Below are 26,766 nucleotides of genomic sequence, written 5' to 3'. Positions count from 1 at the left end.
GGTTTAAGGTTCTTTGAATTCAAACCATTCTAGATTCTCTGCACCTTTGATCTCATCATTACTGAGCAGTTTATTGCAGCTTTCAGCTTTACTTCCAAGCTTCTGACATGCTGCAAGAGAGCCCATCCTGCCTGGACAGAGCCTGGCCCTTCTGGAATGGGTTAATTTCCCTTCTTTTTGTGCCCAGCCATTAGACCAGAGCGCTGGACTGACCTCCCAGTCCAGCAGCACCCAGTGATGTGCTGCTGTATCCCCACATCACAACACCCTGGGGCAGAAACTCAATTCCTGTGGGCCAGAGAGGCTCAGGAGGGCCAGGAAAGGCCGGCAGAGGAAGGGAGGAGGAGAGGCTGGGGTGACTCACCGATGTGATAAACCTGTACAGAGGCTGTCTCCTCTCTGTGTACTTCACTGTGATGGGGCTCAGGTCGTAGCGGAACCAGATGGCCGGGATGATGCGGCCCGTGTGGCTGTAGGCCACGTATTCCTGGGGAAAAACAGGGCAAAAAAAAGGGGAAAATGGCACAAAATGTGAGTAAACCCATTCCAGAGAGTGTCTGCCAGAAAACTGCCCCCGTGGGTTTGGCCTTCACCCCAGTGTTTTATAGCAGTGACCAGATGGAAAGAAGCAAACGGTAAATTCCTGTGTGAGTGCTCACCTCCCATCCTTATCAGAAAGGAAAACAATCTCCTTCCAGGCTGATAATGAAAGAGCTGAGGGGACAGAGTGATGGTGATTACTCTCACCTTTATTCAGAGTTACAGGACTAAACAGAAAGGCTGTCACTGATTCTCCATCCTAAATCTACTCTATTTCAATACAAACAGCCTGGTTGCAGGTGAAGTTTTAGTTCTGTATGTCTATATTTTGTACATAAATCATTCACCAAACAGATGGAATTTAGTTTGTAAGAGCCTGAAAACCCCTCCTTGTCCTTGCACTGCTCTGTCAGGCCCCCTCCCCAATGGGAATGCTTTGCCCTCTTAGTATGAATCATGTGGAAGCAGGTTCAGGGCACATTTAAAACTCCTGCTGAAAGCCAGGATGAAACTGTACACAGAAAAATATTAGCAAAGGTTCAAAAAATATTGGCAAAGGTTCAAAAAATATCCCAGGCTGGTTTGGGAGAGACACCTTCCACATTTCCAGCGCCACTCTCCTTTAATCCATTTGTTTCCTAACAAGTCCAGTCACAGCCACAGGACAGCACCCAGCAGGACACACTGCCCAGTACCAGCACTAAACTGGTAACTAAAGCCACATCTTCCTGAGATAATATTTTGCCTGTGCTGTCAGTGGAGATAGGAATCAGTTTTCAGACATTCACAGGGTGAAGGAAAATCCCAGGAAAGCAGGCTGGGACCCAGAGTCCAAGGAGAGCCCAGGGTGGCACAGATTGCTCTTCCCTCCCTCAGCCCTGGGACAAGCTGCCAGCTCACATCTCCTCTCCTGTGCAATTCTCCTTCACAAACAGGCAAAGACAGCCTCAAGTACTACAGAAAAACAAAAAAAAAGAGCAAGCAACAGGATTCTTGTGAGCATGACACACACAAAAAAAATTAATTTTGCTCTCTGTGTGCTGGTGAGGCAGTATTTATCTTCAATCATCTTAAATAAATCCCAAATTCCCCTATTTTTAGGTGGTTTGTCCCATGATGACAGGAGAAGCAGAAGTCCCCAGTCACGACATTTTCAGGCTTTCACTGGAGTTCTGCAGCTCACTTTGGGACTGTGGGAAGGGAGGAAACAGAGGAGACAGAATCTGTACCCATCAGATTCTCCTCAGAGCAGCCGCTCTGTGCCAGACTCTTCCAGGGGCTCCCCATTTCCCTTTCCCTTGCTCAGTGTGGAGTGAAGGATGGAAGCACCACGAGCAGAAAGCACAGCTGTGCTTCCCAGCACCTCAGTTTTGACAGAACTGACCTCATTTCTTCCCTCCTGTCCCCTTCTCCCCAGCAGCCCTCCTGCCCTAATGAGTCAGGCTTGGCTCAACGCCCCAGTTTGCAGCCAAGCTCACAGAAGTGTCAAAAGCTCCTGCTATTTTCCAAATTACTCTCAGAACTCCTGTCACAGGAGTCTTATCAGAACAGCAGTTGTGACATTAAGCAGAACAAATACACTGTAATCTGAACAGAGGGAGATGTCCAAATCCCTGGGACACACCACACAAGCAAGCCCAAAAGTCACCAGTCAGGAACATTAACTGAGAACTAGTCCAGGAGAGTGTGTGCCTAATTATCACTTAGGGCAAACTAGAAGTAATTAGACATTACAAACAGATTTTGGACTTTCATTTAGCATCAGAATGGCAAATAATTTACAACTGGAAGATGTTTTCTATTGTAAAAAGTAAATAGGGTCCTTTTTTTCCTTAAAACAATTCAATACATTGAATTATTAAAATGCTGGATGTGGACTCATGCTCTGGGCTGGGTGGTAAGTGGGAATTGGTCACTGGAAGGATTTGGTGATCTTGGATCTTTTCTAAACTAAAGGATTCTGTGATAATTCACTATCATAATGCAGGGACTGCGAAATACTCAACCAGCACGTATTTGCTGCTTCCGTTCAGTGACTTAATATCTGAAATAAACATTTGTAAAAAGCTAAGAACTCTGCTGATTTTTTTGTCTCACCCATCCATCACAACTGAGACTGTTTAGTTGCTAAAACCAGGTGTGAATGATGTTTTATGTGCTCAGCTAGATTGAAGTTTCCATTCAGATACACCTTGCCAGGCACAACAGGAGCCTGTAAACACCCCCCCACACACAATTTACAGAAATCCTCATCAGCCAAACTGACAGGTGAGCACGCCAGGAGGAAGAACAGGAATGAAGGCACCACCAGCACCTGCTCTGACAAACCCTCCCCAGCCTGGCCAAGCGCAGCAGCAGGAAAAGCCCCGCTGTGAGCAGCTTCAGTTCCTCCTTCCCCCAGCAGAGGCTACTGCTCACCTACAAACGCACAGGGCACGGGGAGAGCAGCAGGGCAGGCTCGGTGCTGAGCATCCCCCGGGTGCAGAGAGGAGCCCCTGGGTGCAGAGGCTGCTGCTGCTGCTTTACCTTGTTGGCCACGGTGTACTGGTAGGAGTATCGCTGCTTGCCGCCCATGTCCTCGTACACCGTGGGCACGATCTTCAGGATGTAGTCGTGAGAGGCGAGGGCTGTGCTCAGGGGAGGAAGGGAAGGACATGTCAGCACTGAGAGAAAGGAGCCAGCCCACAGAACAAGTCACAGAATAGGGGGACTCCCTCCTCCTCATCTCGGGGACAAAGCTTCACATGCCACGTTCGTGCCCTTTGCTCAGAGCTCTGCTTGGGTGACACCGGGAGCCGCCCACACCTTCTGTAGGACCACAACCCACCCGAGGTTTGGGTTACTCCAACCCTCCTAACTGCCTGCCACTATAAATGGTAACACTTTCATCACCACACAAACAGCCTGGTTAAAGCAGGAACTGGCTGAGGTTAGGGCTGCAGCCCACTGAGATCATTTTGACTAAAAACCCTGAGGTATATCACAACCTGTGTACTGCCATTTCTTTCTTGCTTTCTCATCCTCCTTCTCCCACACCACAGCCGCTTAACTTTTTTTTTTTTTCATTATTTAAATGGCTCATTCTCATTTTTGTGTCTTCTAAAACAGTTCTGAAACAGAATTCTAAATGACATCTCTGAAGGATCCTCTAGCCAAGTGTAACACGATGACATTTGGGTCCTGGAGGTAAAAAAACCCCAAACTACAACTGTATAGCTTCAGGAACAGCCATAGAAATTTTGTTCCAAGGAATGGACAGGACTGATGTCCTGGAGGAGCCTGAACATTTGAGAGACAACTCTCCACACTGAACTGTAGCATGCATTGAATTTTCCTTTTTGTGCTGAAAATGTCCCTCTTGCCATGCACAGAGCAGAAATTTCAAGGCAATTTGCAACACAAGTACAAGGCAAAGTTCTGGTGGAAGTAACAGCAGCAGAGTGACACTACAGGAACAGGATATGGATAAAAAACTCCATAAGGACTGCAAAGGACCTTTTGGGCTAAGCACTGGAGGAAATGGAAATGTCAGCCAGCAATGTCTGGATGATTTTGGCTGAAGAGGCAAATGAAATAAACTGGATACAGCAGTGTTGCATGAATGGCCTGCCTTCCCTCCTGCAGAGGGTGGCTGAGAGCTGCAGTGCCCAGGAATACCCACGGTTTGAGCTGAGCTTGTCTGCTCCCTCCAAGGCATTGAATGCTCCATGGACGTTGTGGACCTGGAAAGCAAAAGGGAGGATGAAGAAACTCTGCTCTGACTTGATACTCCTGACCTTTGCTTCCCTACCCTGTAACCAGCCTGATTCAACCCTTCCAAAAAACAAAGCCTCAACCCAGTGAAAGATGACCCCAAATATTTTTCAGTGACCATCATCACAGTGGTTGGCTCCAAGTGAAAAAGCTGATTTCACAACATCTTACAAGATGAAACTCCAAAACCACTCCAAAGCTAAAGGAATTGCAGTTGGAAGAGGCCAGTTGTGAAATTTTCACCGTGAGCTATTTCCTAAGAGCTTTGCAGAGGTAACTGTGAAATTAATTTTATCAGGCTGAAAGGGAAAGAGATGGGAGTCACAGTGGGGTTAAAACTCAGCAGTTTTCTCCTCTAAAGGCGGCTGGTGTCAGGGCAGCTGGGTCTGTACAACTCATCAGCCTTGGAGATGGCTGATGGAAGGACACATCCCAACACTGACAACCTTCAGCTTTTCCTGCAGCTGCTTTCAGACCTGGAGTGGGCTACAGTATTGTGTTCCATTCTTGATACAGCTAACAAGTCTCTTACTGAATATCTGCACCACAGACTTTAAGGTCCACTTCAAAATTTTGGTGAATTTTCCCCTCAAGACCAAAATTCAAACCAATGAGCTCCTACCTCCAGCCATCAGGTAACCCAGTAAAGAGAGAGATGTGGAAATAAGAGATGATGCATTTTTAATCATAATTTCTACTGAGTTCTACATTTTGGTGTTGAATAATCCTGGCTTTAACCTTGTCAGGAGAGTTGTCCACCCCTGACAGTAAAAAGGCATCACCTCCTGCTCTCCTCATCTCTCTCCTTCCTGGGTTACCTGACATGCAGGAACTCACTGCATGAGTTTTAATTCTGCAGGTTTTTATTCTGATCTCATCTAAATGAGGATGAAAAATCTGCAGGAAGTCTGCCACTATTGTGCACAAAGTACTGGTGAAGACTCAAAGCTCATTCAATGCCACATGATATTGAAATCCCTGCTTCAGAGAGACTGGTTTTTCTGGAGAACACAGCCTGTCCCTCAGTGGATCACGGTGGCAGAGTCAGTGATCTCACAAAGAACAAACTCCCAGCACATGACACAAGTGAATGAGGAGCTCCTCACCCTCTGTAAGGAATATAAGCTTTTATTACATCAAAGCAGGTGGAGACAACCTGAAATATTCAAAGGTGCACCGAGGCAGACTGAAAGCTCCTCACACTTGCTGAGTCGTGGTAGCACCAGTTTGGTGAAGATATCCTTCTTTAATTTGTGCTGCTGAGCTGCTGCTTGCCTGCAGCACCTCAGACCACGAGCACTCATCCTCAGCTCTGAAAATACTCAACTTGCCCCAGCCAGGAGCCAACTCCACGTTTGCCAGACAGGTTTCTCACCACAAGAACTGAAGGCACTTGCTGCTTGTCTCTCCAGGCTCCTCCTCCATGCTGATTCACACTCCAGCTGCTCCATGATAAAACAATGGGAATGCTCCCTCAGAGCACCCATTTCCCACGCAGGCTGCACAGCTCCCCATTACCACTCACCCCCTATTTTTCATAATCTCAGTGTGCTTCACAGACATTAAGCCAAGCTTATTTATACGCTAATATTTCCTGGTTCCCACACAAGATCATTCCTAAAAGGAGCCGGGAGCAGAACCAGAAGACTACAAAGCAACTGCTTAGACTTGTTAGCATGAAAAAGGGCTTTGGAAGTGGGTGTACAAGGAGCAGACTAATGAGACGTCTGTGCTGAGGAAAGAAGATTACAGAGAGGCTAAGGGTAAGCAATGTTTAGGGTGAGTCTCAAGCTGGGTGTGCACATGTGGAACTCCCACCTGTGAGGGCAGCTCCTTGGAAGTAGGCTAGTGCTGTAATCTGTCCTTATTGAGAAATCAGGTAATATTACATAACTTGCAGCACCTGGTGAAATTCTATCCACTGGGCAAGTGCATGCATTCAGCTTCTCCCCAGAAGGGAATTGGCAGTGCTAAGTCTAACTTGTGTTTCACAGAGCAAATCTGACTAATAGGTGTCTGCTATACAAGCAGAGTGAAGTGAATGAAAAAGAGCTTGACTGCTGCTGTGGTGAGCACAGTAGCCAGCACACATCTTCGCTGAGCGCATCACTGCTGCTCCACAAAGGCAGAAAGGTTTGTTTGCTGTGCTCATGCTAAAACCAGGATTTTGCTGAGCCACAAGCCCTCATTTCTAACTCTCTCCACTGAGTTTTCCAGAAGCACTCTGAGTTTCAGAAGAACACAGCACAGTCGATCTGTGACTGGACACTGCTCCTGCCCCAGCTGGTGGCAGCTGTGAACTCCTCCAGCCTTGAGTTGCAGGGACACCCAGGCCTTCCATAAAACCAAAGTGTCTAACATTAAACCACTCTCACTGCATTCCCCTGGAGCCAGGGAAGTCTCAGGACTCACCTGCAGCTTGTCCCCAAATGAGAGCTTGTGGATGACGTGAGTCATGTCGGGGTTCTGCGGCTGCGCCGTCGCGCTGTGCGTCGACACGTGGAAGTTACCAGGGACCTAAAATTAGCCACGGCAGGGAAGACAGGATTTCACATTTTACCCCTCAAGGCGTTGCCAGGCTCTGTGCTGTGACATGGGAATGCCTGGATCCATCCAGGAAGATGGAAGAGTCCGTGATACCTTCCTGCAGCTGACCAACACCGCTGCACCCAAATCCTGCACCCCAGAGTCTGGCACCCCACACTGCTGACGGTCCTGACCAGGGGATGAGGAGTGGGTCACTCCCAGCTCCAGGGATCCCCAGCACTTAAGGCTACGTCTTTCATCCCTATTAAAATAAAATTCCTGTCTCTCTTGCTCAATGTCTTACTCCCACATCTGGCATTTGCAAAGGGGCCCACTGCTGCAGAGCAGCCCAGGGAGCTGGGGATGTATTTCTCTTCTGGTACCACTCATGAGCAACTTTACCTCTGAGATTGTGTGCAGGAATGAGTTTTATACAAAGAGAAAATCCACCACCAAACCCACGTGGGCATCCTATACAAAATAACCTAGATCTTCCCCTTGGCAGAAGCCAGCAAGGCCCCTTCCTTTAAATTTTTTTAATGGAGGGAAATACAAAGAACTGAAAAGCACAAGTTTCACCTAAAGGCTCAGTTCCAAGACAGAAAATGAGCCCTGGTGTCTCTCTGATGGCACCACTCTGCATGCACTCACTTTTCAGGTCACTAACCCTGAAGTCCTTCAGCAGATTCAGCTCAATCACTGACATGGAGGATGCAAGAATATTTTCCTATTGAGAAAAGGTTGTGAAATGCAGCAACCCTGAGGAGCAATGTGGCACAGCCCAGGGCAGGAGTGGGAGGGTGGTTATACAACTGCTGCCCAGCTGCTCTCTGCACACACACCTCAGCAGCAGGGCCATGGGAGGCCACATGCCCTTCCATGTGCTTTCAGGAAAGCTGATTTAATGACCTGAGGAACAGCAGTGCTCTCCTGGGAGCACTTTCAGGTGTGGGCACCAGCAGTGTCATAAACAAGCTGAGCAAACAGGGCGTCAGGGCCTGCAGCAAGCAGCACAAACCATCATCTCACTGTCACCCTGTCCTCCCTCAGCAGCTGGGACAGCAACACCCAAATGCAAGCCCTGGTCAGTTCCCAGGGCTGGCCAGGTCCCACTGCAGCTCCCAGCCTGTCCCATTCCTGCCAAGGCACTGCAGACTGCCAGGTCACACACAGGAGATTTGGGCTTCCAGAGCCACAAGCCCTGGGACAGCTCCCCTGCCTGTGACAGCTGTCCCAGCCACTAAATGAGACACAAATGAGCAGAGCAGGAAGCTCCTCAGTGCCACGTTCTGCCCCCTTGGTGAGCAGGACACACCACACCCAGCACACAAACCCCCAGCTACCTCAGCTCTGTGCTCTGGCAATTGGCTGGGCAAGAACTTTCCAGAAGCCCTTTCCCAGTTTGGTGGACTACCAGCAGCCAGCCATCCTGGTGGCTTGGAGATGAGGAAAAAGTCCTCTTTTCAAATCCCCCATCCTTTCCATGCCACAGAATCAGCAAGAGGTGCTGTCTGTTATTTTTAGATGTGCTCTAACACGACCTGGGAGGAAAAGAGGGAAGGAGGATTGATTTTGTAGCCTGTGGTACACCAAGAGGAGTGAATAAAGGGTGTGCCCTTCTTAGGACATCTCTGGGTCCCACCAGTGCCTCCCCCACCCCAGCAAGTCATCTCCAGCATTACATAGCAAGATTATTCAATCTTGAACACACCCATCCCAAAGAGGAGCCTCCTCCAGGCCTGGATTTTCATTCCTTGAGCCAGAAGCAGAGCATCCCCAGCAAGCATGCGTGGGGCCACGTGCTGTATTCCAAACATCCCTGCAGGAGCCTGGCACCCTCCAGAACGCCAGGGAACATTCCTGCCATTCTGCAGCTCTCAGAACAAAGCAGAGCTGGCATGCAGCCACTGCCAGAGACCTCTCCACACTGAGTCAGGGTTTGGAGGTGCAGAAGTCGTGAGCAGTAAACACAGGAGCCCTTTGGCATCTGTGGGGTTTTCACACATCCCCTGGACATGGGGCTGCTGCACAGAGCTGCTCAGCACTTCTGTCTCCATTACCTGCTCTGGAGAGTGAAGCAAACCCCTGATCTAACACATTCCCCGTGGGTCTGGCCATGCTGCCTCCTCTCCCCACATTGACTTAAATTTCTGACAGAGTCATAAACACACGCAACACGGCAGGAGAGACAGATTTCCAAATTTTCATTTTCACAAATGGATCCTGCCATCATTTCTCCAGCCAGCACACGCTCACCCCCTGTCACTGTCACTGTCAGTGCCACTCACCTTGTTGATGCTGAAATGGCCCTCAAACCTGCAGCCATCCCCATTATTGAGAGGGATCTTCATCGAGTTGTCAATGTGACCCACTTCATGCCTTCCCATTTCATCCTGGATGTCCAGTCCAACCACTGCAGGGGTGGGAGTGAAAAGACAATTTTTAAAAAAATCAAACAAAATAACTAACAAGAAGGTTGCATAGGAAAAGCATGTATTGCTTTTACTTGAAAAAAATCCACACCTTTTTTCCTGACGTTTGACTAAACTGAGGTGATAATGTTCTTTGTCAAAAATTGTTATACCAGAAAAGCTTTGCAACCAAACTTTTCACACTGCCTATCTGACACAGATACACCTCCCATGTCCTGCCAGCTGCCTGCACTCCCCATCACACAAACAGAACAACTTCAGGCAGGCAAGGCAGGTGACCTGGGAAGAGCCAACAACCAGCTGGTGCATTCACAGCTCCAAATGGAGCTTGGGAGGTTTCTTGCTCCCAGACACAAAAAGGTTGCTATTAAACAATAAATAAAATAAAAAAAGAAAGGAAATGAGATTCAGAAAGAAGCCAGTGAAGGAGATCAGCCACTAACACATGGTCCAAGAAAACAGGTGCCCTGGCCTGGAACAGAAAGCAATGGGGTATTGGCAGAGGCTGCAGCTACTTATTTCCATCCTGTTACAGAGGAAGGGCCACTGTACCAGCCTGGGCCCATTTCAAGTATTACTCAAAGCACAAAGAAAAGCTGCTAAGTGAAGGGGTACTCACATTCACAGTGCAGGTTTGGCAGACTGATGTTCAGGTTCACTTCTATTTTCCCTCCGCTGTCTTTGTCTGGGTCATCCACGTAGAGCTCATTAACTCTGGAGGGCAGAAACACAGCGGGGCTCAGGCTCAGGGCTGCTTCCCACAGGGAAAACCCAAAACCTGGCATGGGGAGGGGGGAAAGGAGGCTGGAAAGAGGAGGTTTGATTGTGTGATGGCTACAGCAGAGTTACAGAAAGAAGGGAAAGCTCTCCAGGATGGAATGGGGGCAAACCATGGCTCAACTGGATTTCTTGGCAAGCGCACGAGGCTTTAAACAAATTCTGCACTCATAAAAAACCAAAACTTCTGTTCTATGCTCCCTGTACCCTCCTCCACCCTGAGGTTTCAGAGGTGCTACAAAACAAGAGCTAATGCTGACGAGATGGCAGGTTATTGATCCACCCCTCCCTCCCTGGGCTGCTGCTCCTTTCAGGCAGGAGGGAAGCATGTGTTTTTCCATTTGTGCCACAAATAGTTCCAGAGAAAGGCTGCTCTCAGCTACCCCCAGGAAAGCTTATTTGTGTCACTAATTGCCTTTTGTTATTGCCACCCAGCTGACAGAGCAGCAGCAGGAGAGGGAAGGCAGCAGGACATATTTGTATTCTTCCCCTTAATATCACATTTCAGGCTATGAATGGTAACCAAAAGTGGCGACTAAAATTGAAGAGAAGGGGATTTGAGCCAGGAACAGATGGGAAGAAACATCCTGGACAGCAGGATCTCACACACTGCAGCAGCCTCCCAAAGAGTAATGTTGTCTCATAGCACCCACAGGGCTGGCACGCATCTCACAGGAGACAAAACACAGATAGAGAGGCAGAGGAATGCAGGAGTATAAATATTTATTGTTGGCACACACCATCCATCCGACACGTAAAAATAAACCAAAACAAGCCCAGTGCTGCATTTGCTGAATGGTCCTGGAGAATCCACTCTGGGGAGACTCACCCCATTGAACTGAGACGACGGTGACATTACCTAGAAGCTCTTTTCCCCGTTCAACAAGTAAGATTTGACACTTTATCTTCCAGCTGGGCAGATTATAAAGCTATGGGAGCTTAGATTCAGGCAAATTACATCAAATAAAACGAGTCAGTGCTCTGCAGCATTTTTATTTTACATTCAAAGTGCACTAAACTCTTTGACAAGGCCCACTGGAGAGTCCACATGCTAAGAGTCAAAGCAGAGCAAGGCAGCTACAGGACAGATTCAGAGTGATTTTGCTCTGGTGATACATCTCTGGGCCACGATGAACTGTTTGCCCTGTGGATGCAGAAGAAACAAACCTTCACACTGAGAAACACACATGCTGCCAGGGTTTTTGGAGGCAATTACTCACAGGTCAGTGGGGTTTACAGACACTCATTTAAAACCAGCACAGCATTTGTCTTCGGCTTCACAGCCCTACCTTTCTCTGGTTTTAATTGGCTTGACAAGTTGCTTGCAATCATTACTCAACCTATTTTTCAAGTGATTAATAAAAATGACACAGAGGGAGGGGAAAGATTGCTCATCAGTGACCTAGTTAGCAGCTTTTTGGCTGAGCCCTCTCCTCCTGGGTGGAATGCATTCTCTCCTCTACGTGTTCATTACCGCCAGATTGGGCAGATTGGATTAAGTCATATATCCAAATAGGGCCTGGGGAGGAGCAGCCCCAGCCAGGATGGGCACTAATCCCCCAGAGCAAGGCACCTCTCAGTGCTGCCATCCATTTCCCAGCTCCAGCCCCTGTCAGAACCCCTGGCTCCTTCTCTGAGATGCCCAGGGATGCCCAGCAGTGCCACCTCGGTGCTCCTGGCTAAAGGAGCATCCACAGCAGGGCTGGCAGAGCACAGCCAGGTGCAGCAGCTCAGCCCAACATCCCAGCTCTCTGGAGAAAAGCCCTAGCACAGTAAGAGTTTGTATTTGCTGATTTCTAACCCTGAACCCTGAATCGTGCAGCTCTGACAGCGAAGGCACAGGAGCCGCTCGGTGATGAGTGAGTGAAAAGGAAATTTCTGATTTCTGTGGCAGAAATCAGAGCATGAACTGAGCACGGGGAGCTCTGACATAGGCAGACAAGTGCTGAGCTCACCTGGCTGCTGGCTGATCACTGAGGCACAGGGAAATGGGGCAGCCTGTGCAGGTCACACAGCCCATGAGCTGCAGAAGGAAACTGGTTTCCTGTCCCACAGCCCGGTCACTGGACCAGTGGCTCCCAGCCTGTCCCTTGGGCAAGGCTCACCGCCACTTCCTCCTCCTCCTCCTCTTCACCCAGTAGCCCTCTGCCCCTCTGCAACTCATGTTCCAAATTTCACAACCCAGTCTATCACTGCATAGACACCAGGAGCTCATACAGTGATCCTTCCTTTCCTTCCCCTCGTTTCAGCCACAGCCTCACCTTCCATGGAGCACCCATCCAGCTGGATCCTGTTCTCCCTCCCTGCCTCCTCATGGCATGATCAGCTCCTGCTGAGGGCCCAAACTGATAAATCCATCTCCAAAGTGCATCCTTTGTGTGTCACTGATATTCCCTCTCACCACAGGGAACCAAGGGTGCGATGACAACACACCACAGGCTGCACTCGCTGGGGCAAACCTCACAAAAATGTTGTTTTCAACAAATTGGCCATTTCTCTCCTCAACTATTTGGAGTACTGGAATTCTGGAAATCTCACAGGTAATGCAAATTTCCATGGTCAAGGCTATTCCTGGCAGTGAACCACTGGCACCCAGCTTTGGGGGGGCAAAGGGCTGGCACTCACATGTCCCTTGCCATCCTCCTAACCAGGGCCAGGAAGCCAAATTGCACACAGCCTTCCTACTATTCAATCACTCTCCTGGGATGTCAGGAAAAGCACTATTTACCCTCTTTAGCCACTCTCCCTGAAGGACCAACATCTCTGGTGGAAGAAAAGAAGTTGACTCTAATTTATAGCTGGAATACAAAGTGTCCCAGGAGGAACAGTGCCTTAACAGTAAATCTGGGATGATCACAAAGGAAATAAAACCCGAGGCCAGGCGGAGAGAGGCAGTGATAGTGGTGACCCCAAAGGCAGGGTGTACCTTCTCCAAACATGGAGGAGTTGGTGTTTTCCTGGCTGCTACTAAGGAACATTTGAATAAAAGCAGCAGAATGAAGGAGGGTGAGGGTGCAAAGCTCTGAGAGTACAACAAGGTGAGAGCTGGACCTCCCACCCCTACAGAGCCTCCCACCACTGACCCGAGGAACAGCAGGGAAGTTTCTCCATGATCCACACACCAGGAATCTGCTTCACTTCTAGAAAGAGCCACTTGGAAATATTTCACATTCCTGAGTGATGCTGCTTACCCTGTCTGCTTACAAACTTCCAGCGTTCCACGCAAAAAGCTGCAGGGACCCTCTGGCCAGATCATGCCAATGGCACGTGAGGGCCAAGGCAAGGGGGCCACAGAGGGCAGAACATGGCTCCAGGGTTTTATCCAAAGAAAGCCAGACCTGTTCCCTGTGCTTTAGGTCTCAGATTTATGACACAACAGCTTCGTTTCCCCAGAAACAAAACTTCCACAGTGATTTCTTTCCACCCGGCAGCTCTGGCCACTAACTGCAGCACTTCAACAGCTGGAGAGGCTTTGGATCTGAGGGTGGGCACTGCATTCACCTTCCAGAGCTTCACACACTGCATGGGTGCTCTCTAAACACGTCTGCCTTGCTCTGTGTCCTCCTTGTCCCAAGGCCCTGCTTCAGGTTTGAGCCTTTTTTCTCCTCCTTTCACAGCAAACAATCAGCCAGCCTCCTCCTCAGCCATCAGCCACAGAGAAAATACAGCCACCTCCTCCAGAAAGCTGCACTTTACCTCATCCTCCAACTGCCAGGAGGCACCTTCTGATCTCCAGGACCCCATGCCTAAGAGGGAAAATAATTATTCTTTCCTGAGGAAGCTCAAAGCTTCTCAAAGGACTTTCTCATGCGAGCCCTCTTGGCTCCACTTGCCCTTTCAGCTCTAACAAACACCTTCCAGAAACACAACCCTCCAATGCTGAGATTCCTGCATCACCACATTTTCAGTGGTGCCAGAGCAGAGAGCATTAGACAAATCTTCTTTTCCATTTGTGTGAAGAAACAACAACAAGAAGCAGGTCAGCAAACTCTCTCCTGCGTCATGTGTCTGCTGCTCTGCCATTTGTCATCTCCTGCATCCCAAGCAGCTCCTCAGCGTGAAGGTGCCTGTCCCAGATCAGCTGTGGAGCACAGCAAACACGCTGCCCTACAAAGGAAGGGATTACAGCTCTCCAGGAGACAGGAAGAAGGAGAAGGCTTGGAAAGACGTCAATGTAGACTTGAGTCAGGAATTGCAGGTGACATCACGCCACGACCTTCCGCTTCCTGCAAGCCCACACAGGGCACAGCAACCCTGCACAAAGCTCCAACACCTCCTCTTAGGTAATCCCCACCTTGCCTCACAAACATCAATTAAGCTTCTTACCTGCCTGCCTCTCTCAGGGCTGCTGAGGATTACATCCTTCTGCAGAAAAGTCTCTGTTCTCAAGGTCAGTGCGTGGCAGGAGCAGGATTACAGCTCCAGTCTCCTTTGCCTACAAAGCTCTGCTGGGCTGCTTGGCTCCAGCATTTCATCTGCCTCAAATGGATGAGCCAGCAGGGCCGGAGGTGCATCTCCAGCTCAGTGGCAGGACACAGGAATTGTGGCATCTCTGTGCGCCCAGATTAGGGTTTGCAGCAGAAGGAACCCTTGCTGCAGCTGGATCACACTCTGCTGCTTGGTGCCATTTCCATGGGCTGAGAGCCACAAAACACACCCCACACACTCTGGAGAACCTCTCAAGACAGGTCTGGTGACAATCCTGCTGCTCTGCAGCATCAGTCCTGGCCATGCAGATGAATCCAGTGTGGACAAGGAACACTGCTCCCTGAAACTCCTGGAGTTCTGCTTCCTCCCACTCTCCTGACAGCCTTCTTGGGGTTATCCTACTTCAGGCCAGGAACTGGGCTTTGATCACCCTGGTGGGTCTCTTCCAGCTCAGGATATTCCATGATTCATGGTTTATGCCTTAATGAAAAGGCAGTAATTTTACTGCAGATATTCTGCTTAAGTAATTAATTGCCTTGCAGGGGGCTCAGCTTTCCAATTAGCAAACTTGTCACTTCAGATAGGTTTTTGTCTGTTATTACATTAAAAAAACAAAAGGCAAATACTGCCAGGAACAGTCTATTGCTTCCTACAGTGTGCTGTGGCAGATGAATTAGCGTTGAGCAGAAACATTCATACCACAAGCACCACATTCATACCCTCCTACCCCATCCCCTGGCTGCCAATGCAAGGCAGACTAGATTAGTTAATTACATCTTTAATCCTTAATGATGGAATACTTGGAAAACTATTATTGATCTTACAGGACATAATTCATGACCTAATTAGGGTGATAAAACAGTGAGATTATCATCTTGCCAGCTATTAACGTCTAGCACTGATCTGAGTTAATTAGAAAAGAGAGGGGTGATTTCTATGCTTCTGATTTGCAACACAGCAGCAGAGGAATGAGGAGGCTGCTAAAGGCAGAACAAGCCATTTCTAGCCCTCAGAGTACTCTCAACTCAACTAACTGTTGGTTTTTCCCAGGAAAAACCAGACACATTTAACCCTTCAGCTTAATTTCTTCAGCCATTTGAGTCATTGGCTCAGTGGGACAAGAGTGTTTGATGCTGTTCATCTTTCAGAGGTTCAAACGTGGAGCACAGACCTCCTTTTCTTGATCTTCTACAGATATGAGGAGATCCATCAATGTTCTTGGTATGGAATCACTGAGGTTGGAAAAGCCCTCCAAGATCATTGAGCCCAACCTGTGACCATCCCCACCCTGTCACCCAGCCCAGAGCACTGAGTGCCACATCCAGGTGCTCCCTGGACACCTCCAGGGATGGGGACATTCCAATGCCTGAAGTTTGCACTTAGTCTTCAGTCACTCTTCGTCTGGACTAAAAAAAAAAACCTAAAAATCAAGAGGATCCTTGACTTCCAGAGTTAAACTCACCCTCCCCTTAATGGCAATGATGGGTTGTGACTGAGAAAAGAAAAAAGCTCTTTTCCTTCACCAGCCCTTCACTGTGCTTTTCCTGGGAAGGATGCAGCCCCACCTAAGTGCCAAGCTTGGATTTCCTTCATGGCTGCTCACAGGCCTGTTGGGGTCACAGGATAAATCTGGAAGATGAGCAACTTGGGAGTTCTCTACCCTCCTCAGGGCTGGTCTCCCCAGGAAACCCGTCAGCAGCAGAAGAGGACGTGCCTTTGGAGTGTGTTACCTCTTCCATGAGCTTCCTGCAGTGTCTTGCTTTGACTTCCTAACTGGAGCCAGCTCCTGAGCACAGCCCCAGCCCCGGTGCTCATTAGAAATGCCCACACGAGTTATGACACAGCTGCCGTCCTCCCCACACAGGTAATGTTTGGGTTTAGGGCTATGACTGTGATCCTCGAGATGAGGGTGTCATTTCTTGGCTCTCTGCCACCCAGACAAGCCTTCAGCAGCTGAGACTGTAAATGCCACCACAACGGGCTGGTCAAGGAAAAACAGCTTTGAAGTTGGGCAAGAGCGGCCAAACCGAGACTTCGAGTAACGCCAGGCACTGAGGCTGGGGCACTCCTGAGAGCCTGCAGGAAGGTGCAGCACTGAGCAGGAGCAGCCTGGCAGTGTTTGGGGTCACCGTGGTGCACAGCAGATTCTTCTTTTCTCATGCTGCAGCACGAGCTGAACAAACCACACCAACCTCTTGCTTGAGGTGCAGCCACGGAGGGAATCGCAGTGCTGAGGGCGAGACAGGGAATCCTGTGGGCACCCCTGCCCTGCAGGAGCTGTTCCTGCACACACCCCACACACAATAACTGTGGAACAGGCTCTGAGTGCTCAGCAGGGCACCTGCCACGTCTCTGGTGTAAAACACCGGGCCAAGGGCTCACCTTGTCATCAGAATTGTGCAGCTCTCCCCACCCAGCTTGGCTCTCTCAAGTGCTTTGAGGGAAATATGACACAAAAGGAGAAAGAGTGATGCAGTCTCACAGCACAGCTGGCAGTGACAGAGCAGGAAAGTTCATCCCATGTAACTGCACACCTGTAATCATCCAGGTCCTGGCTGGCATTGGGAAACTTCAGTCTGGGTGAGGTATCTGTTGTAGGAGACTCTCAATATTAAAAAAAAAAAAACACCTTGAAGCTTGCAATGAAAGTTGATGAGAGCTGAACAGTTTGCACATAAGTAATCTTCCATATATGTGTAAGTATTTGGATCATGGGAAAACAAGGCTCAGGAACCTTTTTGAGACAGTATTTCCCCTGCTATTTGCTATTACCCAGTTTAATGGCAGCACAGAGCTCTCACAAGTTCCACACCACGCAGAGCTCCCAATTCTCATTCCCAGTGATGAGGCTCTGCTGCCTCACAACTCACTGCCAGTAATACCTGACTGAGAGGGAACCACAAGAGGCTCACAACAACTTGTACTGGGTTTCTCAGAAGAGAAACCAATGAGTAAGAAATGGAAAATAAAAGTTTACTCCTGCTTTCGAAGTCTCTGAACTGGGAAGGACTCGAAGTGACTTTCTGAAGCATTTCCACTGTTCTGGGAGAGCCTTTTCACAACTGCTGGGGGTGAATGTTCCCAGCAAGAGTCTGGTGACTTGTAAATCACCAGGAGGAGGTTTCCCCACTCTTTTGTGTGAGCTTTTGTGCTGGACAGCCCATGACGAATCAGGTTCCTGCAGTCATTTGTCCCAGACACTTGTGTGACATCCCCTCTCCAACTTTACTGCTTTATTGCCTGCAAACACCTCCAGCCCACACAGCTCCTGCTGGGAAAGGCACTTCACCATCTCTCTGAGGTTTTAATGAGGAACTTGTCAGCTGAGCGTGCTTACAGCACTTCCCAATATTTCTGTGGAAAATGCATCATCTTCTTAAGGAAAAAGCAAGGAGATTCCTCAGAGTTATGTAACTGTGCTGTTCAAAAAGGAATTTCTAGTCAGGAAACTGCCACTACATAAAGATGTGCTCTCCAGTAACTGGGTCAAAACTAGGTAAATATTACTAATTCCTCCTGTAAAGCATTAACTGGAAGAAAAAAAGAAAACCAGGCAGGAGAATGGGATCTATGAGGAGAGAAAGAAAAAGCAGAGCTTTACTTGAAGCAGTCTGTCTGGCTTTTCTGTGTTTTGTAAAACAAGAAACCCAAGGAAACTCAGCTCTGTGAAGTGGCTGATAAGGTGACCCCGGATTACACAAGCAAACACACGGAACTGAAGTCAAAGAAACTGTGAGCAAGCAAGAAATGTGAGATACCATCACTGAAGTAAACGTGCAACAGGCACAAAAAACGATCTCGAGCTTGATTACACTCCTGCCTTCAGTTAAACATTAGTCAACCTCAACATTATTCCTGAAATCATACTCTTGATCCAAGTCAGAGCTGCACAAAAACAATGCAAGAGCCTCTCTTGGTTATCAAAATGGCCAATCTGAGCAAGGTTTCAGAGCCTTTTAGCTCAGCACTGACATCTGTGGCTATCAGGACCATCATGTGAGCCTGACAGAGGTTCCACCCCTCCCAACTATCCAGGAACTGTGCCTCACACTCAGTGAGCTCACTGCCACATCAGCAGGGTGATGGAGAAGGTTTCCTAGAGCCCAAAACAAAGGTAGATGTGTTAAGAGTTACTAAAACTTTACTTTGAGGCAGGAAGGACATGAGAACAGGAGGGGAAAAATAAAATTCTGATTAACTCGGTGTTAATAAGTACTTCATACTTGTTCAATGAATAATTTTTAAAAGTAGAAATTATTTCCATTTTTCTCACAGCTGACACCACCTGGGGCAACTTGTCCTCAGACACAAAGCCTGTGAATAAGTTTCCTAGTAAGTTTCCTAGTAAGGCTTAACAAAAGAAGAAAAAATTCACACATTAATAAAACTACTTGCATGAATCAGAGATTTAGCTCTGACATAATAAAAAAAAGCAATTATTGATATTAAATTAATAATTCTTATTTGATGCAATCCATTTCCCCATGCTGCTAATTATGCAATCCAGCATGCAGCTAATAAAGGATCCTCTATCAAAAATAGTTCAGAACCAAGTTTGCCTATTAATTTTAGCAAATTAAAAAGCTGAATGATTGTCTGAGAATTTGGACTCAACCTAAAGGAATCCCAAACCCATTAGGCAACTAAATGACCTAGTGAAATGACAGGAATATTTCTGTCAGATAACAGTAAAGCTGTAAAGATTCACATGCACACAAACAGGGGAAAACATGACTTTTACAAACAGGGGAAAATATGACTTTTACTTACATTTCAGTGGCTATGAATCCCGTGAGCTCAGACAGGAAGAGAAACAATATGAAGAGACAGCAGCAGACAGAGACTGGAACAGAGGCGAGGAGAGGAAAAGGTTAGTTTTGTATGTGTAACAAAGACAAAAACTGTTCTCACACAGCCATATCACTGCCCCTATGGATATGCCACCCATACACAACTGAGAATTAACAATTTTTAGACTCCATGACCAAGAGGAGCCCACCAGAGCAGTGACTTCAATGCCAGGCCAATATCCAAACATCCTGAGGAACCATTAAAAATTCAATATTTTACGAATGCATAAATATCAAACTTATTTCTTTCCCACTGAGCAAACACCAAAAGATTCTGCACACAAGAAAAAAAACTAAAAGCTCTCAAATTCACATAAAATCGTGACCACTGCATTCCCAACCTTGGGACTTAAAGGCATGTCTTAATTCTGCTCACAGGCAAGATTATCTAGAAAAGCCCCATCTTAATGTCTTTGCCTCTTGCAGTGAAAACATGAGCATCCCTTGGCTTAATAATTAATGACCCAGAACAGGGATATCTTCCACCTTTGGGCCACTTTTTCTGTCATGATTTCCATCTCCCCACAGCTCCTGCATTCTCCTTTTCCAGCACACAACGCTGGTGTGCCAGCACTCTCTCTTCTTGACAACATCTCTTCTTTAGAGCCTTGGCTCCCAATTTTATCACTATTAAAACGTCCAGAAGGCAAAAAGAAACCAGCACCTCCTTGCTTTGAAAGCGCACAGTCTCCTCACACTATTTTGGGGACGAGGGGACATTTTGGCTCTCAGTCAGGTTCCAAAGCTCTGTGTTCCAAAGGCACCTCAGAGCTGGACAGCAGAGAAATGGCAATACTGGAATTGTGCAGCCAGTGCCTGACTTCTCTCATTTCTCCATTTGCTGACTCTGCAGAGAGGGAAAATCCCCACTGAAGGAATTGTGAGGTAGCCAGACAACAATTCCGAGGAATTCCAACCCGGAATTGCATGGAGGGAACCCGAAGTTGCTGGAATTTTATTGTTTGCTCTTCACCAAGAAATTATTCCAACCCCTGAGCAGGGACACTGGAGCAGCAGTGACAGTGACCCACACAGGAGGGGCTGGAAGGAAGCAGAGCTGTAAATCCCATGGATCAGGGATGACTGGAGCAGGCAAGGATGTGCCAGCCCAAGGGGACAGGGCTGCAGCGTGTCCCTGTGTTAAATACAATACCAAATTCACCATGAATCACTCACAGAAAGGCAAAGCAGGAACTGAGTGACAGCCAGAGCACAACCCCAACACAACCCCTCCATCTCAGCACAGCCCTCTGTGAAATGACCACTAATTAGGGTTGAGAAATACATTTTTTTTAAAAAAGCCACGTTCCTCAACTTTATTCTACATGACCTGCACAGCCTGACTGCCCATTCCTTTGGGAAGCTCAAGTAAAAACAGGCTGGGAACAATTTTATCACTCCCTTGGTAAAGAATGTGAGAGGCAAGGGAAGGAAAGAGGTGCTGAGGGCAAGTACTGAGACAGAGCCTTGAGTGACCTAAAGCCTCGTGCCTCATTCTTCCAGCTCTGAGGAAAGAGAAATGCGTTGCTTCCCCTTCCTCATCATGGTAATTTCAACTGTGGATTCATTTATTGACCCACTCTAAAGTGCAAGGGATTAACAGATGCCAAAAAATCCCAGAATAATGAGGTTGGAAGAGAGCTCTAAGATCATCCAGTCCAACCTGTGCCCTAACACCTCAACCAGACCATAGCACCCAGAGCCATGTCCAGTCTTTTTTAACACATCCAGAGATGGTGATTCCACCACCTCCCTGGGAAGAGCATTCCAGTGCTTTATTATTCACCAGTTAGGATGAGGAAAGAGAGGGAAAAAAAAACCCAAATACCAGTAGGAAAACAGGAAGCAAGAAGGGATATAAATCCTGAAGAGAAACCTCAGATGGGCACACAGCTGCTCCCACCAGGACACAGAAGGTCACCAGGGCTGTGACCCAGCTGAGCCCTGGCACGGGGCACCAGGAGAAAAGTCTGCTTAAAGCACAGCAGCAAATTCTTGTGAGAACATCCACACCTACATAAGAGCCCAAAAAAAGAAACCAAGGCAGCACATGAGTGGATCCAGTGTTTGTAGTGCTGATCACTGACAGAGACACACGAGATCTCTGATCTCTGGCAGTTGCAGGGAGAGCGTTTGACGTAGACAACCCTTTTTTCTTTAATTGCTTCCCATATTCCTTGCTGCTTGTTATAATCCCATAAAGGCTTTCCACAGCATCAGCCAGACCTCTCTGCTCTCAAGCACTTCTAGGAAAGCCTGCTACTACTAACTCTCTTAACTAAATTCTCTCCCACAGCTTCCTCTCTCCTCCAATTTTTAAACTTCCTTCTCTGCCACTTATATAATCAAAATACCTTCTTTTCCAGTACTTACTCCCTCAAGTCCATTTTCAGTTCAGCTCTTGCAGTGAAGGTTCGTGACAATACTTACCAAACACAGCACAGTAAAATTCCACTAACTTATATCTAATAAACCCTGCAAGAATGCCCTCAAGTGCCTGGCAGGGACTGACTTTCAAAGCTCCTCAATGCTGTTCCCAGTCCTCAAACCACAGAGTCAGTTTTGAAGCTGTAAAAGAGAATGCTGAAGGTGGGCATGAGAGGGGGGTATAAAATCATGAGCAGCCTGAAGGAGGTGAGTGGGGAACAATCACTCACTGTCTCTTCCAGTATGGGAACTACATGGAAATGGGAGGTTAAAAACAAGGGAAGGTTTTCCTTTACACAACTAAATTCTGAGGATTCTTGACCACAGACGCTGAAATAAAACCCGTTAGATTACAAAAAGGAATCACACATGCCCTGAGGAAGAAATCCACTGAGGGATACTAAACACAAAGGAACCAACTCCAGTTTAGGAAGCTCAGGAGCCAACTGAGCAAAGCCTGGTGCAGTGTTTAACCTGCCCCTCCTGCTCTTTCTCAGGCATCTGCTGCAGCACCCTCTGGGAAACAGGACACTGCACTGCTAAACTCTTCCATACACACACATTTCCAGGGCAGGGGGAGCTTTTGGCATGAGGCTCATGTGCCAGCACTATCAGTTACTCTCTCCAGAGGCAGCATTTCCTCAGCTGCACAACAGGAGCTCCTCTCTCAGCTGGAGCTGCAGGCACAGACGTTCCCAGCACAGGAATTTATGCACGGGGTGCTTCAGCTGCTTCTTCCACAGTGAAGGCTTTTACCTGCTTCCATGCAAATGTGCAGTCCTACCACCCACATTTGACAAGTGTATTATATTTGGAAAAGTAGATTAAAGGCTGGGATCAGACAGAATCAAACAATTCATGCATAAAGCTTCGTTAGCTGCAAGAGCACGGCGACGTTCCCACAGAGCTCCAACAACATCTGAGACAGGTTTTCTAAAGCTCTAATATGATAACATGATCAATATATCAAAGGTTGCTGGTGTAGACACAGTGCTAATCTGCAATCCCAAAAGGATGGGAAACTCTGCCAAGGTTTGTTTTCCTGCACTAACCTTTCTGTACTTATCCCTTCCACTCCAAACCCCGGCTGCGTACATTCCTGGCCCTGCCTCCCCACCCCAGGAGAAATGAGAGAAAGGCAAAGTGTTTAACACATCACACAGACTGAGAACATGGAGCCATGTCTATATTAAGGCATAAAATTAATAGTATTTATTATTCAGTGGAGCAAACTGTTATGAAGCACAAGGAACGGGTCCTGTTACAGGCGCCATGTGAATCATAACTCGGATATTTCCTGATGTGTATTTAAAACTCCAGCCCCCAAACAGCACAGAGTATTTCTGGATAACGTTTCCATGTGTGCATACAACATGTGCATGCAAACTATGCATCCACAGCGATGGCTGGGCAGCAGGAGGGTGCCAGCAGCTGCAGGCTCCTCTCCAGAGCCCCAGAGCTCCTGCCCAGCCAGATGCCAACTGTCAGGCAGCCAGGAGTGCTGCTGCTGCTGCCTCTCTACCCAAACATGGCCAGGTTGTCACCACGTCTGTCACACAGGCACCACAGACATGCTACACACGGTGGGAGCACCTGGAAAAACTGGTGGAAGAGGGACAGCAGCACGACAGGGATGCTGCCTGAAGAATGGACTTTTATTGAGGGAAAGGAATGAGTGACTTCTACACACCTCCCAGAGAAGCCCACAGCAGTGGCTGTGCTGTTCTGGACAAACCTCACTCCAAGTAAATTCTTGGTTCCTTCATTCCTAAAAAACTTGTTTGTAGCTGAGTGGCTGCCACACAGATCTGAAGTATCTTGTATAAAGCATTCACTGCAAATCTGGGAATTAAAAATCCATACCTAAGAAAGTCTCAATAATTCCAGTTGGCTTCTGAGCTTGCTCATGTTTGAGACCACCTGCTCTTCTCCCTCAAAATCCCCCAACACTTCCTCTGCCTTAGCTGCTCCTTCCCTTCAGCCCTGGCCCCTTCAGCCTGGTGAGGAGCAGAGCTGTTCTTTTCCATCTCTTTTCTTCTGTAATCTGAGCTGTGCCTTCTTCCCTAATAAACCTCAACCTTTGTTTTTGAAAATAGACATTTATACAATCCAAAAGTCACTGCTGAAACCCTGCAGTAAGTCCATTCCTATCCCAGAAAAAACTTCAGCACCAGAAGAGATATTGAACTAAGGTTTTAGCAGAAATCATATGGAAAAGGCCTGAATTAATAGTTGGATGTCATGGACTCCTTTATATCTGCTCTGTAGAACTTGGAGGATTTAAAGAAAGCCAAAATAAAGTTGCAGTCATAGAAATTCCACGTGATTACTAAAGCCTAAAAGCCTTTTTGAGAGGCAGAGCCTTCCCCTGCACTCAAGCTCCCAGTGTTAACTAACACAAGCTGCCTTCCCTAAAGCAATTTTTCACCAGGTCATGCAACCTTCCCAGGCTCCCAACTGGCCTGGCAATGGGCTGGTCTCACCCATGGCCTCCTACAACACCTGACATTAGTGGCTTTCAAATTACAAGCCACAGGCTTGGTCAGACAGAAAAAAGCCCTTTAGAAAAGCTGCTCACAAGATCCTCTCAGGCAAAGGCACCAGTTTGTTGGCTGCCTGTGTGGTTCAGAAGCTTCTATCAGGCTGCCTAAAAACACTGTGAGAAAAAGAAGGAGAACCAGTTAGAGAAGAAAATCAAAGCCTGAGAAGCTGTAAATAACAATAGAGAGAAATAAGTCAGCTAATAATTGTAAGTAAGAGTCACAACCTTGAAGCCTTCCCACAACAGACTTATCACTTGAGCTGTTTACTGCAGATCTGAAAGCCTAAACTCTGGTGGCCTTTGATGGTTTTTTTTGCTTCTAAAATACTCTTTTGCAGGTGATTCATAACAAGACAAATTCTCAAAGGGAGCCCAGTGGCAGTGTGGGAACTCTGAGTTTCCAAAACAGCAGAGAAGGCAGGATCACTCACAAGTTCAAAGTGTTCCTTCAAAACACCAAATCTCATCCGCCCCTGAATTCCCAAACAGTTTGAGTCAAGCTCTTTGTTCCCAACTTCAGCAAACCCACATGGGAGTTGGGATACAAGGAATTCAGTGGCCAGGAGAGCTCAGGGGACAAGGACTCTGAGAGTAAATATTTAGGGAAATGTGTTATCTTCACAGAAGCACGGGATAGCTGAAGCTGGCAGGAACTCTCTGGAGCCCATCCCACCCAACTCCCCTGCTCTGAGCAGGTTGCTCAGGGCCAGCTCTGGTTGTTTGGAGCATCCCCAAGGACAGAGCCTCCACACCAACCTGTTCTTCAGCCATGCTCACAGGCAGGAGTTTCTCCAGCTCACAGAGGGCTTTCCTTTGTGTCCTGATTCACTGGCACTGACTCAGTCCTGCGTGCTGTCACCAGGGGATGTGACATCACTCACGTCAGCAATGACACACAAGACTACTGACCCATCTCCCAGCACGGCCGAGTGGGGCACAGCTCCCTGATGAGAGGAAGTCCCTGCTCAGAGGGGCAGGAAAGCTGCATGAGCAGGGGAATGACAGGCCGGGCAGGATCAGCCTGGTCAATGTTTACCAAGCCCTCTGCCCAGCCAGCTCGCTGCACATCACTGTGTGAAATGGCATTACTCAGCCTCCCTCAGGAGCAGGAAGGAAGGAAAAGGGGCCCAAGGCAAGAGATGTGTATCAGCCAGAGTCTGTGGATTGATCCATGGCAGTGAGAGTGGATCCCTATCAGTGGTTGGAGCTGGAGGCTCTTTGGGGCCCCTTCCAACCCAAACCATGCTTTAGTTCTGAATTCACACAAACCATTCCAATGTTTGATGGGCAGAACAAGCCGCCTCAGCAACAAAGGACACCCTTTCCAATGCTTACCATCCCTTTAAAAGAATTCCTGCAGACAGAGAGGCCAAACAATCTTTAATTTTAGACCAGGGCTATGCAAGGACATCAAAAAGAAGTTACTTACTAATGGCCCCTGTGTAGGTTGGCTGTGTAAGGTCTTTTGGCACCTTCCTGTAGATGTCAAACCTGAAAGAGGAAAAGCACCAGCCATAAAACAGGTGGAACATTTCAATACATTTCATGCCCTCACAGGGACGAACGATGCTGAAGTTTTTTCCATCCAGCCTTCCAACAACATTTTTTCAGTAGGCAGGAGGATATGGGAAGGAAAAACAAAACAAAAAAAACCTCTTTTCTTTTGTACAATTATGTAACTGTGCTCTGCCTTGGCTCCCATTTCCAAAGCATTTCCCTCCCCCTCCCTGCTGTGGATCTGTGCAATCTGAACTGTGAGAGCAGCCAGGCAAGAAGTCATGCTGGACAAGTTTATAGACCACTGTAAAAAGGAAAGGATACTCTACAGACTCCTGAATAAAAAACCCCAGTAAAAGACAACCTGTATTACCCTTGCAAAGTCAAAAATAGATAACCCCTAAGTCAGAAATGCAGGTGTTGAGACCAAAAAACATCCCTTGGACATTGGATACAACAACAGAAATTAACCCAACAGGTTTGTTCCTCCCCCAGCTAAGTCCAGTTTAATATCAGATGGCTGTTTTGATTCAGTCATAGTTTTTAATATCCATAGGGCTCAGCTTGGCTATTTTAAACTGCCCATGGTTAAACTCTCCCTGCCCTCATGTGTTAGCTGTGTTATTTCCTACCACCTTGTGCTCCTGCACGCCCAACCGCAATGCAGCTCTGACATCAGCGTTTCCATCACTCAATAAAAATTAATTAATGCATTAAAAACACCCACCCACCCACCCTAAAGAAGGAAGTGACCGCTTCTCCCTAAAAATAGACTTTTTTGGATATGCCACAAGTGGGTGAGAGCTGATGCTTTTTCCAGCCCTGGAGAGGGCTTCCAAATTCCCAGTCTGCACTGCACCAAGATGAAACTCCCCTGTGTTTATTCAGGAGCTCCTACCACATCAAATGTTTTACTGGGAGTTTAAAAACTAGATAACTGTTCTTTTCTTTATCTTCATCTGCTGAGGTAACTCTGAAGAACTGCACGAACAAA

General features: G+C 47.7%; 1 protein-coding gene across 2 annotated transcripts in view; it reads right to left on the bottom strand.

The window, feature by feature from the left end:
• The window catches only part of ERGIC1 (endoplasmic reticulum-golgi intermediate compartment 1), a 54,950-nt gene that overhangs the window by 7,378 nt on the left and 20,806 nt on the right, over positions 1-26,766 (bottom strand). Inside the window, exons 2-9 of one of the 2 annotated variants that reach the window (XM_058034573.1) lie at positions 25,705-25,766; positions 19,227-19,299; positions 9,871-9,965; positions 9,108-9,232; positions 6,706-6,810; positions 4,202-4,262; positions 3,067-3,167; positions 365-487 (exon numbers count right to left, since the gene is read on the bottom strand). In XM_058034573.1, the coding sequence (XP_057890556.1) occupies positions 365-487; positions 3,067-3,167; positions 4,202-4,262; positions 6,706-6,810; positions 9,108-9,232; positions 9,871-9,965; positions 19,227-19,299; positions 25,705-25,766 (745 nt within the window). Of the gene's footprint in view, positions 1-364; positions 488-3,066; positions 3,168-4,201; positions 4,263-6,705; positions 6,811-9,107; positions 9,233-9,870; positions 9,966-19,226; positions 19,300-25,704; positions 25,823-26,766 lie in introns of those variants that run through there. The other variant, XM_058034572.1, reaches the window with a different exon arrangement.

Source organism: Melospiza georgiana, chromosome 15 (assembly GCF_028018845.1).
Source record: "Melospiza georgiana isolate bMelGeo1 chromosome 15, bMelGeo1.pri, whole genome shotgun sequence".
In the NCBI taxonomy this organism is placed as follows: domain Eukaryota; kingdom Metazoa; phylum Chordata; class Aves; order Passeriformes; family Passerellidae; genus Melospiza; species Melospiza georgiana.
This window is presented reverse-complemented; position numbering and strand designations above follow the sequence as displayed.